The sequence below is a fragment of the Gobio gobio genome (assembly GCF_949357685.1).
Source record: "Gobio gobio genome assembly, chromosome: 13".
In the NCBI taxonomy this organism is placed as follows: domain Eukaryota; kingdom Metazoa; phylum Chordata; class Actinopteri; order Cypriniformes; family Gobionidae; genus Gobio; species Gobio gobio.
In genome coordinates, this window is record NC_137106.1 from 48792063 (window position 1) to 48807421 (window position 15359).

The window sequence follows — 15359 nt, forward strand, 5'->3', positions numbered from 1 at the left end:
TTAAAGGGATAGTTCACCCAAAAATGAAAATTAGCCCATGATTTACTCACCCTCAAGTCATCCTAGGTGTATATGACATTCTTCTTTCAGACGAATAAAATCTGAGTTATATTACAAAAGTCCAGGCTAATCCAAGCATTAGAATAGTAGTAATAGTTGCTCTGTTTTTGAAGTCCATAAAAAGTGCATCTGTCCGTCATATAACTGCTCCACGCGGCTCTGGGGTGTTAATAAAGGCCTTCTGAAGCGAATCGATGCGTTTGTGTAAGAAAAATATCCATATTTAAAACTTTATCAAGTAAACTTTCGGCCGACCAAATAGTCAAATAACAAATAATTTTCATTTTTGGGTGAACTATCCCTTTAAGGATTAAATGTTAAAACGGTTTGCCATAGGCAATTTACACTAAGTGCAAAAAGCCCACCTTATTGGTAAACGCTATTTGCACTAACTCCGCCCGCTGACGTGTGGTTGGACCAGACAAAAGGACGGAAGACACTGGTTTGTGTACAGTAGTATTAGGGTGTACTCATTTAGTATTTGGGGGTCAAACGCGCCCGGTACGGTTCAGAACACCTAGTGTGAGTACACCCTTAGAGTAGGGGTAAAGCGTGCCGCAGAAAGTTGCCGCAAATTGAGTTCAAACAAGAGCTGCAACTAACAATTATTTTTTCTGTCGACTACGATTATTTTTCCAGATTCATCTGATGATTCTTTTTTACTGATTATTGTATTTCAAAGAGGGTAGTGAATTTGTATATTATTTTAACATCAAATCAATGAATGCTGACAATATTAATTGTATTTCAGGAAGGGTAGTGTACTTATTAAGCCATTTTATAATGAAATATATGAACACAAGAAGCATTTTAAACATTATGTATAACTAATGATACTATTCATCATAAAATGTATGCAGAGTAGGCCTAATTAGGAAAAGTTGTTTACTATAATAGTTGAGTATGATTTACTTATTGATTTGTGTCAATAGTAAACCAAAATGCACTTGTATTTATCTTGATTTGATGTTAAAATAATATACAAATTCACTACCCTCTTTGAAATACAATAATCAGTAAAAAAGAATCATCAGATGAATCTGGGAAAATAATCGTTAGATTAGTCGACTAATCGGAAAAAGTAATCGTTAGATTAGTCGACTAATCGAAAAAAATTAAACAATAATCGTTAGATTAATCGACAGAAAAAATAATCGTTAGTTGCAGCTCTAATATAGACCAAAAGCACAGTTTGTCCCAGACTGTAAACATGTGTTCTTCTGCTGTAAAGTTGGGCTTTTTAACATGAGCTCAATGAGATTCTGCTCCTTCAGGAGTCTGCCTCTAGTGGCCAGTCCATGAATTGCAGTTTAATAACTTCAGTATGGGCTTCAGGAAAAACTGGAGGAGGAGCCGCTTGGGTAAAACACGGTACTCGCAGGTAAATCAAGAACACCAGATTTAAACAATAAGACAATCATTAGTTTCCTGTCCATGATCTAATAAAACACATATATTAAAGCGTCGTTGGTGTTGCCATGGTTTCTACAAACTAAAACCGGAAATCGAGGGTAGCGCTATGGTATGATGTCATTGCTAGGCTGGTTAAAATGGCTCTGGATTTAAACATTCTTGAAAACATTTGGGATGATGCAAGTAGTATACAAGTCAACAAAACATATAACACGGTTCTAGTGGGGTTTTTTGTGTGGATATTTTAATCTAAAAATCTTACATACTGTGCCTTTAATTTACAATACAAAGTTGTTTGGTCTACTGTTTTTGGTCATTCAAACATGTAAATTGCATATGTCTTGGTTAATGCAAGTGATTCCACCCTTTATCCTGTGGTGAAACCTGCGAGATACAATGTTGAGCTGAAAACGAGAAGCTTTCGCCATAAACAGGACGGCAGTCTGGAAAGGTTTCGAAACGCGGTCACAAGTGTTCAAATCCTCTGCAAACATTCATTCTCTCTGTGACATTAATAAAACTGCATGTAGTTGTAGTAAAATGTTCTTGTAAAAGCTGAAATAGTCGCTCCTGAAGAATCAGCCCAGTCTAAAGATCCCTCAAAAGAAACTGAAAGAGCGTCTGTTTGTCGCCAGAAACACAATCAGACACATTGTGTTAGTTTCATAAAGATGTTACTGAGAGCTAGAGCTTTCCAACATCTTCGGCCATCATTAGTAGACCGTGTGTGTGTGTGTGTGTGTGTGTGTGTGTGGTGTTTTTCTTACCTCTCGCTGTGAGTTCAGCTTTATCCTCTCGCGCTCCGGTTATTCTGCCTTTTCCATCTGGAAACGTACAAAGTTTGAGCGCTTCTCCTGTCACACACTGTCTGTGTCTCTGTGGTGATGTGTTCGTCTAGTGTTTACTCTGTAGTGTGTGTGTGTGTGTGTGTGTGTGTAGACAGCACAACCCACAGCTGCTCCGCTGTTTGACCGCGTGCAAAAGTGAGCGAGGTGGATCAGACGCGCGCGCCGCTGTACCTGCGGTTCACTTCCTTAAACTCACACAATACTAGCACTCTTCACACATTATTAAGCAATAAAGACATTCCTGGCGTTTGGAGAGATACCTATTTGACAGCGATCAGTGCTTAACTCTTAAAAATAATACAAATCGGAGGTCATAATTTTTTCCATAATCTTGATTTAAAAAAAAAGAGAAAAGGTTAAACTCTGTGTGTGTTGTAGAACAAAACATGTCGGGTGAATTCAGCTAAAGTGGCCACTCTTTTGGATTCTCCTATAAACACTTTAATTTTCTCATAATAATTTTCTCATTGCAGCATCGGCTCTTTTCTCAGTGTCTGAAACGGCTTCAGTCTCTCTAAGCCCCGCCTTTCTGAGAGCATGCTCTGCTCTGATTGGTCAGGGCCCGTTTCAATAAGGAGGTTCAACCAACTCTTGAGTTTAAACCTGAACTCTGAGTTGACTTAAGCCCTATTCGCACGGGATTAGTTTTATTTGGGGACCTCGTGTGATTTAGAAATTACTGAATGAATCTGAATTTTGCGTGACGCATTCGCACGGGATAAGCTGTGATTTTACTCGAATTTACTGACTTATCTCCCGGATATGATGTCAAGACCTGTAAATGTTTTTTCGTTATAGATATAGCTGTATGAAATTATAAACAGTCGTATTGATATCATTTTGATTGTTTTATAGTAATAAAAATAATTTCGTTCAGTTAGAGAACAGACGCTACAATTAAAAACTGAACTGAGCAATATAACAACAATATACGGCGGAAGATTCAGTTTCAAAGCTAAATGTAAAAGTGTGTGTGCCATTGTCCTGTTCTGTTTTTGTGTTTTTCATTAAGAATAATATTAAACACACCATTCAAGCAATTTACTCCCAAATTGGTGCTCATACTAAAGTGTAAGTATAATCCGCGCGGCCGCAGGAATTCATAACGGTGCGCATTATATGCAGCCTAGCTCCATTCTTCGTGAAAGATAAAGATAGAAATGCACACAGGACACAAAAACCTTGCAAAAATGATACACGATCCGCCTAATCCCGGCCAAATCACAGAGATGGCGATTCGCACGGGACTAATGTTATCACGGGACCTCGGTGTTTGGCGAAATATGGTAGATCATTTGCGGGGGAATTTTTACTTTAAAAATTACAGACATGGCCGATTCGCACGGGATTAAGATCACAGACATTCTCTGCAAATATTACAAATCACCAGAGATAATACTAATCCCGTGTGAATAGGGCTTTACTCTGAGATGGGAAACTCTGAGTTTTGGGTTTCAGAACAGCTGAATTGAGGTAGTTCAATCAACTCTGAGTAACTGACTGAGTTAAAGGGTTAGTTCACCCAAAAAAGAAAATTCTGTCATTAATTACTTACCCTCATGTCGGTTCACTCTCAAGACCCTTAAAAGGCACTAAAGACGTCGTTACAAAGTCCATCTCACTACAGTGGCTCTACAATAACTTTATGAATCGGCGAGAATAGTTTTTGTGCGCAAAAAACCCCCTAAATAACGACTTATATAGTGATGACAATTTCAAAACACGGCCTCATGAAACTTTGAAGCGTTATGAATCAGTGAGTCGATTCAGCGGTTTGAATCGCCAAATTTCAGCAGTTTGACACGCGATCCGAATCATGAATCGACTCACTGATTCATAACGCTTCGAAGCTTCATGAGGCCGTGTTTTGAAATCGTCATCACTATATAAGTCGTTATTTAGAGTTTTTTTGCGCACAAAAACTATTCTCGCCGATTCATAAAGTTTTTGTAGAGCCACTGTAGTGAGATGGACTTTGTAACGACGTCTTTAGTGTCTTTTAAGGGTCTTGAGAGTGTAAAGTGCATTGTGCCAATGGAGGCCTTTCAGAGCATCAGATTTACACTAAAATATCTTCATTTGTGTCTGAATATGAACGGAGGTCTGACGGGTGTCGAACGACATGAGGGTAAGTCATTAATGACAGAATTTACTTTTTTGGGTGAACTAACCCTTTAAGCACATGCACCCCAACCATGAAAAGCCACGATCAATGGAGCTCCGAAATAACGATTCACCATGGCAACAGCACCCAACAAAAAGACGTTTGCATACTTCCGGGTCGATATGTAAGTTTAATTCTTAATTATTTTAATTAAGTTTAATTTTCATGGTATCCAAAAGGCAAAAAAAGATGAAAAATAAAAACATTTAATCAGGTAAGAGGCATAAAATGTTGATGGGTGTTGGTTTAATGACTTTACAAACATTTGACATATTAAATAAATATCATTCAGTGTCCAGAGTGCAGCAACTTTTCCCACAGAGACCCTTTTCACAGACTGTGACGACTGAAGAGTTTTAATGGTCGTAAATCCAGCAATGTTTTTTTTTAATGTATGTACATTTATAACACTAATACTTTGTATTATATTATTATATTGTATTATATTGTGAGGGTGTTTCTAATAAAGCGTTTATGGGAGTGATGGTGAAAATGAACATCTTTCTCTCTTTTCACTTCCACTATCAATCTCACTCTATTTTTTCCCTCATTTTGAAAGTTATGAAATCTCTATTGTGGAGTTTCACTTTTGCTATTTGAGCAAATGGAGACACAAAAATATATATATAATGAATTCTCTCATTCACCGCTATAAGAGTTAACCCAACTATGACGACTTCAGCTTCAGAAACCCAGAAATGTGAAAGGGTCTGTGCTCTTTTCACATGATGAAATATTCTCTGATCCCATCTGTTACATTTATTAATCAAGGTAATGACATTAACATTTGACTTCTACTCAGGCCAGCCCAAACTCCAGCACCACTGACAGATGAAGAGGAGATGGAGGAAGAATATTAACATCCAACAGGAAAAAGAATAAAGTATTTGTAGGAAATAAAGATGACTATAAAAATGTTATGGCATATATCTTGTACTACCATCTGCCAGAATCCTTCCATCCCATACAGTAATCCGTGTTCAGAAAGTGTGATGATGGGAATATGAGTGTCATCAATGCGTCCAACCACTGGATATCCTAAAGGAAACTCTAATTATTCGGTTACTTCTGGAGGTTTATCGAGTGAACGTCAGGATCCTGTGTAAAGGACACGCTGGTTTTGTCTCTTTGACCGTGTCCTCATGATGAAAATATGAGCAATGAATGAATGTTCCTGCACTGCCAAAAATGCTTTTCTTACTATGTATTTTTGTCAGATAATTTAACTTGTTTTAAGTAAACTTTACTTACTTTAGATTTAGATTAAATTTATAATGTTTTGATATTTGTACTTGAAATACGACCAAAATACTCAGTAAGAAAAGCATTTGTGGCGTTTGAATGAATGAAGTATTTAACCCTCTGGTGCTCTTGGTTTAGGGGTTGCTTTGGTCGTCTTCCCGTCATAAGTGACCGGACACCTAAAATTAAACTTCCTCCACCCCAATAAAACCAATGCAATTTATTTTTCTTCAATAATATTTTTTCTTTTTAATTTTTCTATTTTGAGATTATTTGATGGTATCTTTTAATATTAATGCAATAATTATGGTCTATTTTTGCCATTGAAAATTATATATATATTTTTAATTATCGCAGTATTTCAGGTTAAAATAGAGACTAGGCCTTCAAAATATATATTTTTTGAAGGCAGATTAGCCTTTTGGAATTATTGAAGAAATCCTGCAACCATGTGTTTAACCACTAGAGGTCTCTATGGAGAATTCCCTAGTTCTGTTTTGAACACATTTAATGATTTTTTTTTATGGATTTGAATATATATTTAAAAAATCTCAAAGACTATTTATTATAAAGTTTTAGATATTTTTTTGTTGTTAGAAATATAGATGTTTTTCTGTGAATTTGTGTTTTTCCAGATTTCGCCTTCATTTCCTATGGTGTCATTTTTGAGCACAAGTGGGAGTTTTTTTTTTACGACCAATTAGCATGCTCGAATCATGCCCTCAATGTTTTGGTGTGTTTATATACCTAATGCTAGAAAAGTCACCAAGTTACATATTTTTCAGATGAAGCGGTGATTTAAAAAAAATCCAAATGTGGTTCGTAGGTTCAGTTTTTCATAGGTGTGTGTGTGTGTGAGTGGATGTGTCAATATCACACTCTTGATGTTTTAGAGTGTCACCCCTTCACTGCTGTGTGTACTTTTTTTCATAATTGTGGCCGATTTGTAGATTGTACACACAAATATTCAGTGAATTTGTGTTTTTGCCGATTTCTCATTCATTTCCTATGGTCAGTCATTTATGACCGAAGACAATGAACGCTACTTTTTTTGTACGACCAATTAGCATGCTCGAATCATGACCCCAATTTTTGTGTGTGTTTACATACCTAATGCAAGAAAAGTCACCACGTTTCATATCATTCCGATGAAGCTGTGATTTTTAACATTTCAAAACAGAAAATTTTCCAGTCAGAAGTGACCGAAGAGCACCAGAGGGTTAAAACACCGCTGGCGCTTTAAAAAGGGGGAGGAGACTGAAAGAAACTCTGGGTTTTCCAAAGAGAACCTGCTCCTGACCAGGTTAGGTTCACAGTAAGTGACCCTGGTAACTGACTCTGAGTATAAGTTACCTCTCTTTCAGAAACGGCTTGACTTACCCTGCTTTCTCGGGTTTGACCTCCCATTCTGAAACAGAAAACCCAGACTTTCCCTCATACTCAAAGTTTTCTGAAACGGCCCCTTTTCTTCTGTCCAGAAAGCAAGGTTAACTTACCGTCACATATACCTTGAACTCTCGGTTGATTTACCCAAACCTTGCTTACTCGAGGTATGCTGGTTCCAAAAACGCGTCCTGGAGTAAGTTCAGACTCAGAGCATGTTCCCGGTTAACACACAAGACATTCTCAACAGAGCGACGACTCGATGATTCACCATGGAAACAGATGCTAAGAAAGAGCGAGCCATTCTTCTTCCTCTTCTTATTTTGTTTAATGGCGGGTTACATAACCTACTTAGTGCACATCGCCACCTATTTGGTGGTTGTGCAATTATTTTTTTCAACCTTTTTGTTTAATAAGTAATCTTTATTCACTGAGAATAAGGAATTTATTGTTTGTTTGATGCTAATTAAATGAATTGACATTTCAACTTATTTTGAATACATTTTTATTCTAATTCTTTAGAATCATATTGTATATTATATAACTGAAACACATTTGGTTATATTAATATAACTACATTAATGAAATATAACACACATATGAATACCTCTTAAGCAAACTAACCCTGGATCATGAGTTGCTCTGGAGTAGGTTATGTTCAGAGAGTGATTTGCTATGGCTACTTGCATACCCTGAAAGTTACCAGCGTTTTTGGAACCGTAAGTTGAGGTTTTCCGCTAACTTACTCTTAAACAAACCCGGGTATGCCACATAACCTGCTTTCTGGAATACACCCCTGCTCTGATTGGTCAGATGGCCCAGTCTGTTGTGATTGGTCAGAAATAGTGCTCTGAAATATCGTTCTTTCAATTCAGGATCATTTATATGATCTGACTGTGCATTGGGCTCAAGATTCTTTTTAGGTAGTAGCCTATTCTGCACAACATCTATCAATGTGCCAACATCACCTCTGTGTGTAAACCACAGACTGTAAATAAATATGGGCGTAGTGTCCGCTTGACGTCACCCACAGGAATAAAGTGGAGTGTGGCGCGACAGGTGGATCCGCACCTTCATGCTGCGCTCACACCAAACGTGAATAGAGCGTCTGGAGCGAGTGATTTCCATGTTAAGTCAATGTAAAGACGAGTTGACGTGCGTCTGGAGGTCCTGCGGCGCGATGGACACGTTTTGGATGGACGCGATTCTGCCTCATTTGCACGTCCAGTTCACGCGAATGACGCAAATTGGACGAGAATTGAGCATCTTGCGCGAGTGGTGTTTTTTGTGCATTCGCGCGTTTGAAGCGAATTCGCATCTGACGCCCGAGTTGAATATTTTTAACTTTGGTGTATATTCGCGCTGTGTTAACCAATCAGGAGCCTGCTCGCTGCTGTCACATGGTGAAGTGAAAAAATACTAAAAATACTGCTATTGTGTCACAAAATGTAGACTTTTTCAGGTGGGAATGTAGTTGTTTAAAGCTCAAATCTGTGGTTTGTTTATAAAGAGAGCTCCTCTCTGAACATGTGATCTGGTGTGTGTGTGTGTGTGTGTGTGAGCTCCAGTGGATCAGCGGTGCTCAGCGCTCATTAACCCCGGTGAGAGCAGCCTTTCCTCGGCCAGTCCTTCTGCCGTCTGCCGCTGCTCTGATGTCTCTGTAGTGGTTAAACATCAGATATAATTCATCTTGTGTGGATCTAACGGACGATCTTTGCTCTCATGAATCTATAATTTGTTGTCTGCCAAATCGGTTTGACTGAGGGCAAAGAGAAGTTTCATAGCTTTATTTTTTTAGGATATTTAAATATACATGCAGTGAAGATAATGTAGGAGTTGCCTGGACCACATTTGTGTAGCTATTTATGATTAATATATATTTTTAATTAAATGAAAAGAGGCAGAGTGGTGTTTTATGACATTTTTCTCCTGGAGCGCCTTGAACATGCGTCTATTTCGCTTCAAACGCTCAATTTATACACGCGTCCAATTCACTGTGGATGCACGAATGGATTCAAAATGTTCGAGCGTCCAACTAAACGAGATTTTGATGCTTTATTTGCGTTTGGTGTGAACGCAGCATTACAGACAGCAGACAAACGACAATCCACCTGTCACTCAAAGAGGCCACGCCCTTAATTATGCAGAACTTTAAGGCTTTATATAATGTAAATGAATGAGTTATTAAATAATTCCCCCCCTCACAGTCGTCATGAAGGGCAACATTAGCCGTACAGACCAAAAGCACAGTTTGTCCCAGACTGTAAACATGTGTTCTTCTGCTGTAAAGTTGGGCATTTTAACATGAGCTCAATGAGATTCTGCTCCTTCTGGAGTCTGTCTCTAGTGGCCAGTCCATGAACTGCAGTTTAATAACTTCAGTATCGGCTTCAGGAGAAACTGCTGCTTGGTATAAACATCCCCTCAGGAGCTTGTGTGTGATTTCAAGCACTTTTGAATAGTTTTTTTTTATTTTGCATTATTCTGATTTCTCCACTTTCATTGCGGTTCCATTCTTCACTAGAGCTCGGTTGTTGTGGGAATCATTCGTTTAATTGTTTTATGCATGCATGTTAATAAAATTGCTATTTTTTTTCAAATTAAGGTTATTGTTGGTTTATAATTTAGTCTTTTAGCTAACACCTACTACCCTTAAATACTCCATATGATCTATTAATCAAACAGACATTATAAATGGCATAGACATTATGTTAAACCAGTAACACAGACTCAAGCAGCCGTCACTCACACAGGATTCAACAAAAACGGAAAAGTTGTTGTTTTTCTTGTATATTTATTTTACTGCTCTTCCAGTACATAAATATCTGAATCAGAGGAGGTCTTTGGTTAAAGCTCTGTCACTGAACACGGACTAGTCTGCTGTGCCATATTTATGGTCATTGAAAAACAATAAAACAGTCAAACATCAACATGAAAACGACAATATGATACTTCATAATCATGAGATCAAATAAAGGACATTAGTTTGGGCTCTCTTCACCCGTCCTGCATCTGATGGGTGACGGCTTTAAACAGAGCAAACACAAACCCTCGACACACACAACATGACAGAGGTGTGTTAGAGAAGAAACACAATATCTACCTCTGTAGTTTGCAAAAGAGGGGTTGATGTTGTTCAGCTCAGTAAATCACACTAAACGTATGAGTTCATATGGAGCTATCAACATGGATACATGATCATGTTTAATGGGAAACTCCACCCAAAAAGGAAATTCACTCCTCCTCATGCCGTCCCTGATGTGTGACTTTATTCTCACACTTTAGTTTAGGATCCGATTCTCACTATTAAATATGACTTTTTCCTCAATAAACTCCCAATTACTGCTTATTAATAGTTAGTAAGCTAGTTGTTAAGTTTAGATTAGGGGATGTAGAATATGATCGTGCAGAATAAGGCATTAATATGTGCTTTATAAGCGCTAATAAACAGCAAATACCCTAGTAATATGCATGATAATAATCATGTTAATAATGAGAATTGGACCTTAAACTAAAGTGTTACCGCTGGGGTTCTGCAGGTTTATGAAGGAACATTAACTCTGTGCATCAGTTAATAAAAGTTACACTTAGGTCCATACAGGACAAAAATGTCCACGTCGAAGAACTGTCAGGGTCTCATTTTAAAGACGACCCTTGGCAGATTATGTTTAAAAAGTGAAACCAAAAAAAAGGTTATAAAGATTTAAGTTAATGAAAATGATTGATGAATATTTTATTAAAATTATACATATTTTGAAACATGTTGAACTCTAAAACTGCTAGAAAATCAAAGCCATACATCTAAAGCTGTCAAACCTGTAAAAATGGCACCATCTGGTAAAAAAAATAGTATAAATTTACTTTTTGAAGCCTTGCCAATAGAATAAAAGCCTATTAACAAAGATTGCATCATTTTAGAGTTAAATGGCAATGGGATTAAACATTTGAGTTTTAATGGGTTTCAACGGGGACATTTTTGTCCAAACGACGCTAAGAGGAAGTATTTTGTGTACCTAGTGCAATTTAAATTTTTTTAAGGAAATGGGGGTGAAATAGTAAAATTACAATAAAAACACACACCTGTGGCAAATGTTATGCAGTTAGCATTAAACAGGCAAAGTTCTCAAAAAAACGAAACTGAAAAAGCCAAAACCGTCCATAAGGATGCACAAGGGTTAAGACCTTCTTAAGACAAATTAAAGAACATTTGAATAATAAATTGAAGGGAACATAACGCATCAATTAATGTTAATGTCTAAGCACATAATGAGGTGAGTTCAAAGTCCGAAAATACAACAGATCGCCATTACTTTTTAATTAATTTGACAAAAAATAGCTTAAAGTTTGAGATGAGCAATCTCGTGAAAGTGATTTTATGATTAAAACAAGAACAAATATCTGCCAATGTGTTCAGGTAGTTATTTTCATACTCGATGACGACGGATATTTGTTCTTGTTTTAAGCATAAACACTTCGTTTTGTTCAATTTCTCAGAAAACAAGACTTCATTTCTTCATTTTGCGTGTCATTAAATGTGTCTTTATTTAAGGAGGTTTTGAATTTGTACTGGAAAACTAAAATCCTCATGTTTTGCAGTGAAATGTAGGGCACTATGAAATCTGTTTTATAGTTTATTCTGTTCTCTGGATTCATCTTCAGAACACAATGAGGATATTTTAATGAAACCTGAGAGATTTCTGTCCCTCCATAGACAGCGATGCAGCTACCACTTCATAAAGAGATCATAAAACTAATCAAAGTGTATTCCACATTTTCTGAAGAGACTCGAAGGAAAGTCTTACGGGTTTGGAACAACATTAGACCTATTTTTGATTTATTAATCCAATTCTGTGACATCCTCTATTATACATTACAATTTTATGACTGGATTCTGCAACTCTGTCCACGTTTCCTGCATCGCTGAAATCACAAGGCCCTGATTTAATGCCATGATATTGAATCGAAGACTTTCTGATCCAGTTTAAGACATTTTTAAGGCCTTCAATTGTGGAAGGACTTTTTTCAGACTTTCTAGGAAAGTCTCTGCGAGTCCATATAATGTGAATGACAGTCGGCCGAAAGCTATGATTTATAGTATTTTCCTTGCACACATCTATCCTTCAGCTCCAGAAGACGTTTTTCCGCATCACTTACATTATATGGACTAAAAATCTGGGTTTGTGTTTATCTGGAGAAAGAAAAGGCATGAGGGGGGCGTAAATAATGAGAACATTTTCCATTTTGGGGTGGCGTATCCCTTGAAAATCTTCCGTTTTATTTAGAATTCATCTACAAGTTGTATAATTGTAAAACGGTTGCATCCTTCAAGTAAAGCTGCTCTAAATCGCACAAGACTGCTCTCTTGTGGTGAAGATGAGCCACTGCCGCCTGCATGGCTGATGGGAAACCACATGAAATAAAGGCCTGTTGAATCCTCCTCTTAAGATTTTAAATAAAAAGGATTTTATTTATTTATTTGTCAGGTAAATGGCATTTTTACAATCTTAAAACAGCAGGCCATGCAACGCACTGCTGGCATCTGAGAAAACAAAACCAAACGAACGAACAAAAGATGAATAATCTTCATTTCTGGCTCTGAAACCACCTTCATATGGGGAACACGATGAGACAATACTGACAAGAAGTGACGCAAAAGGCAGAGAACGAGCGAATCCGCTGGCCTTCGCTAGATAGTGTGTGATGTGTTCTTGCAGCAGAATCAAACGAGTGTGGATATTTATCAGATAAGGCAGGAGAAACTAAATCAAAGGCGTGGGAAGCTCCTCCTCGCCAGAGGCTACATCTACATGATTTATTCCAGCCAGGAGCTCAAGGCTTTTTCTTCATATGCACTTATATATCCTTAAGATCGACAGGCACCAAACGCTCGAAAAATGGCTTTTTTTCCCTCTCTTCTGGAAAACATACACTTCCAAAAATGACAGAAAAAAGCAGCAACAAAATAACTGTACAATTTCTTTTTTTAAAACCTGTGTGTTTTTTTTTATACATTAGATACAAAACAAAATCTAATACTTCATTTAACGATCCTTCATTTTGGAAAGAAGTGTTTTTAAAAATAAAGGAAGAAAGAAAGTAAATGGCACGGTTTGTGACCTGTCAGCTGGTGCGTGTTAAAGAAAGGCTTCTGAATAATACTATACTGGTTCTCACGATAAAGAGTGATGAATAAAATAGGCAAATAATAATAAAAAGAAACGTCCTAATCAATGACTTCACTGCAAGCGGTTTGCTACAAAAAAGTGGGCGACTCTCCTTCATAGTGTAAAAAAATATCTGTAGTGTTGACAAACTTTAGCTTATCGATGCCTCACCTCGTGCTGGAAGTGCTTAGAAACGGCCGACTCGAATGGGTTCCTGACCAAAGACCGCCAAGTGTACTCAGCGACATTAAAGCTACTCCTTCTCTAGTGTCTAGGACATCACATTAATCATCAGAAAACATGAGCACCGCGACATTCAACAACTACCCGGAGAGATGCAACACAACTTGGTGACAAATAAATAATCTGCATATTTCTATCGGTGGGGGTGAAAGGTCATAGCTATGTAACCGTCGGCTAGCATCGCTTCATTTGTGGAGGGAGGCTGTTCTCCATGGACTTTAGTGTTATGAACGCGTTCATGCGCATAAACGTTAAAAAAAGGTTTCGGTTTTCAAACAGTTAGGGTGCGGCCACGATGGAGTAGTTAAAAGGAGACAGAAGAAGTGTGAAAGTAAGAGAATAAAGAGGTGGGGCGAGGGCGCTCAGACCCAGCCGCTGGTCAGCTTGTAGAACATCTCCTCATCCAGAGACTCGTTCTGGTCCTTGGCACGCGTGGACAGGAAGATGTATCCGCCGATGAACTCATGCACCACTTTGCAGTCCACCTCCGCACAGATGAAGGCCAGGCTGGGCTCGTCCGCAAACTCCACTGTGACCTGCCGTGGGAACAGAGCAGATGCTGATGTGTGCAGATAAAGAGCCCAAGGTGATGTGTGGGTGTCGTTTGTTAGCATGTTAAAGGGTTAGTTCACCCAAAAATGTAAATTCTGTCATTAATTACTCACCCTCATGTCGTTCGACACCCGTCAGACCTCCGTTCATCTTCAGACACAAATGAAGATATTTTAGTGTAAATCTGATGCTCTGAAAGGCCTCCATTGGCACAATGCACGGTTCACTCTCAAGACCCTTAAAAGACACTAAAGACGTCGTTACAAAGTCCATCTCACTACAGTGGCTCTACAATAACTTAATGAAGTGACGAGAATAGTTTTTGTGCGCAAAAAACCCCCAAATAATGACTTATATTGTGATGACGATTTCAAAACACGGCCTCATGAAGCTTCGAAGCGTTATGAATCAATAAGTCGATTCATGATTCGGATCGCGTGTCAAACTGCTGAAATTTGGCGATTCAAACTGCTGAATCGACTCACTGATTCATAACGCTTCGAAGCTTCATGAGGCCGTGTTTTGAAATCGTCATCATTATATAAGTCGTTATTTAGGGTTTTTTTGCGCACAAAAACTATTCTCGTCGCTTCATAAAGTTATTGTAGAGCCACTGTAGTGAGATGGACTTTGTAACGACGTCTTTAGTGCCTTTTAAGGGTCTTGAGAGTGAACCGTGCCATTGTGTCAATGGAGGCCTTTCAGAGCCATCAGATTTACACTAAAATATCTTCATTTCTGTTCTGAAGATGAACGGAGGTCTGACGGGTGTCCAACGACATGAGGGTAAGTAATTAATGACAGAATTTTCATTTTTGGGTGAACTAACCCTTTAACCCTATAAAGCCTACTGTGATAAGCACATTTCAAAAGTGTTGCACACAATCCACTGCATGCCTTCTGTCGTCTGACTGACACTGAATGAACGTTCCCATCACGTGATTATATTTTAAATAGTTTTCTTCTCATAAAAGGTTTCTTCTCATATGTTTTCAGTGATAGGGATGGGTGATATGGCCTAAAATCCATATTGCGATATACATTGCAGCCTCTTACGAGCACGATATATATAAATAATATGTTTAAGTTTAATATAATACGCTTATTATTAGGGCTGTCAAAAGATTAATCGCGATTAATCGCATCCAAAATAAAAGTTTGTGTTTACATAATATATGTGTGTGTACTCTGTTAATTATTATTCATATATAAATACACACACAAGCATGTATATATTTAAGAATTTTTTTTATTTTTATATATAAAATATTTATATTTATATATATTATA

At 37.7% G+C, this 15359-nt stretch overlaps 2 protein-coding genes across 5 annotated transcripts in view; both read right to left on the minus strand.

Moving 5' to 3' along the window:
* Positions 1 to 2821, minus strand: part of stxbp6 (syntaxin binding protein 6 (amisyn)) — a 73304-nt gene extending 70483 nt beyond the window's left edge. Inside the window, exon 1 of the mRNA XM_079833228.1 lies at positions 2241 to 2821. The gene's annotated coding sequence lies outside the window, so the exon portion shown is untranslated. The remainder of the gene's footprint in view (positions 1 to 2240) is intronic.
* Positions 2822 to 9911: 7090 nt separating this feature from the next.
* Positions 9912 to 15359, minus strand: part of fermt2 (FERM domain containing kindlin 2) — a 100456-nt gene continuing 95008 nt past the window's right edge. For all 4 annotated transcript variants that reach the window (XM_079833459.1, XM_079833458.1, XM_079833457.1 and 1 more), the window contains one exon: positions 9912 to 14053. In XM_079833459.1, coding sequence (XP_079689585.1) covers positions 13880 to 14053 — 174 coding nt within the window. In that variant the 3' untranslated portion in view covers positions 9912 to 13879. The remainder of the gene's footprint in view (positions 14054 to 15359) is intronic.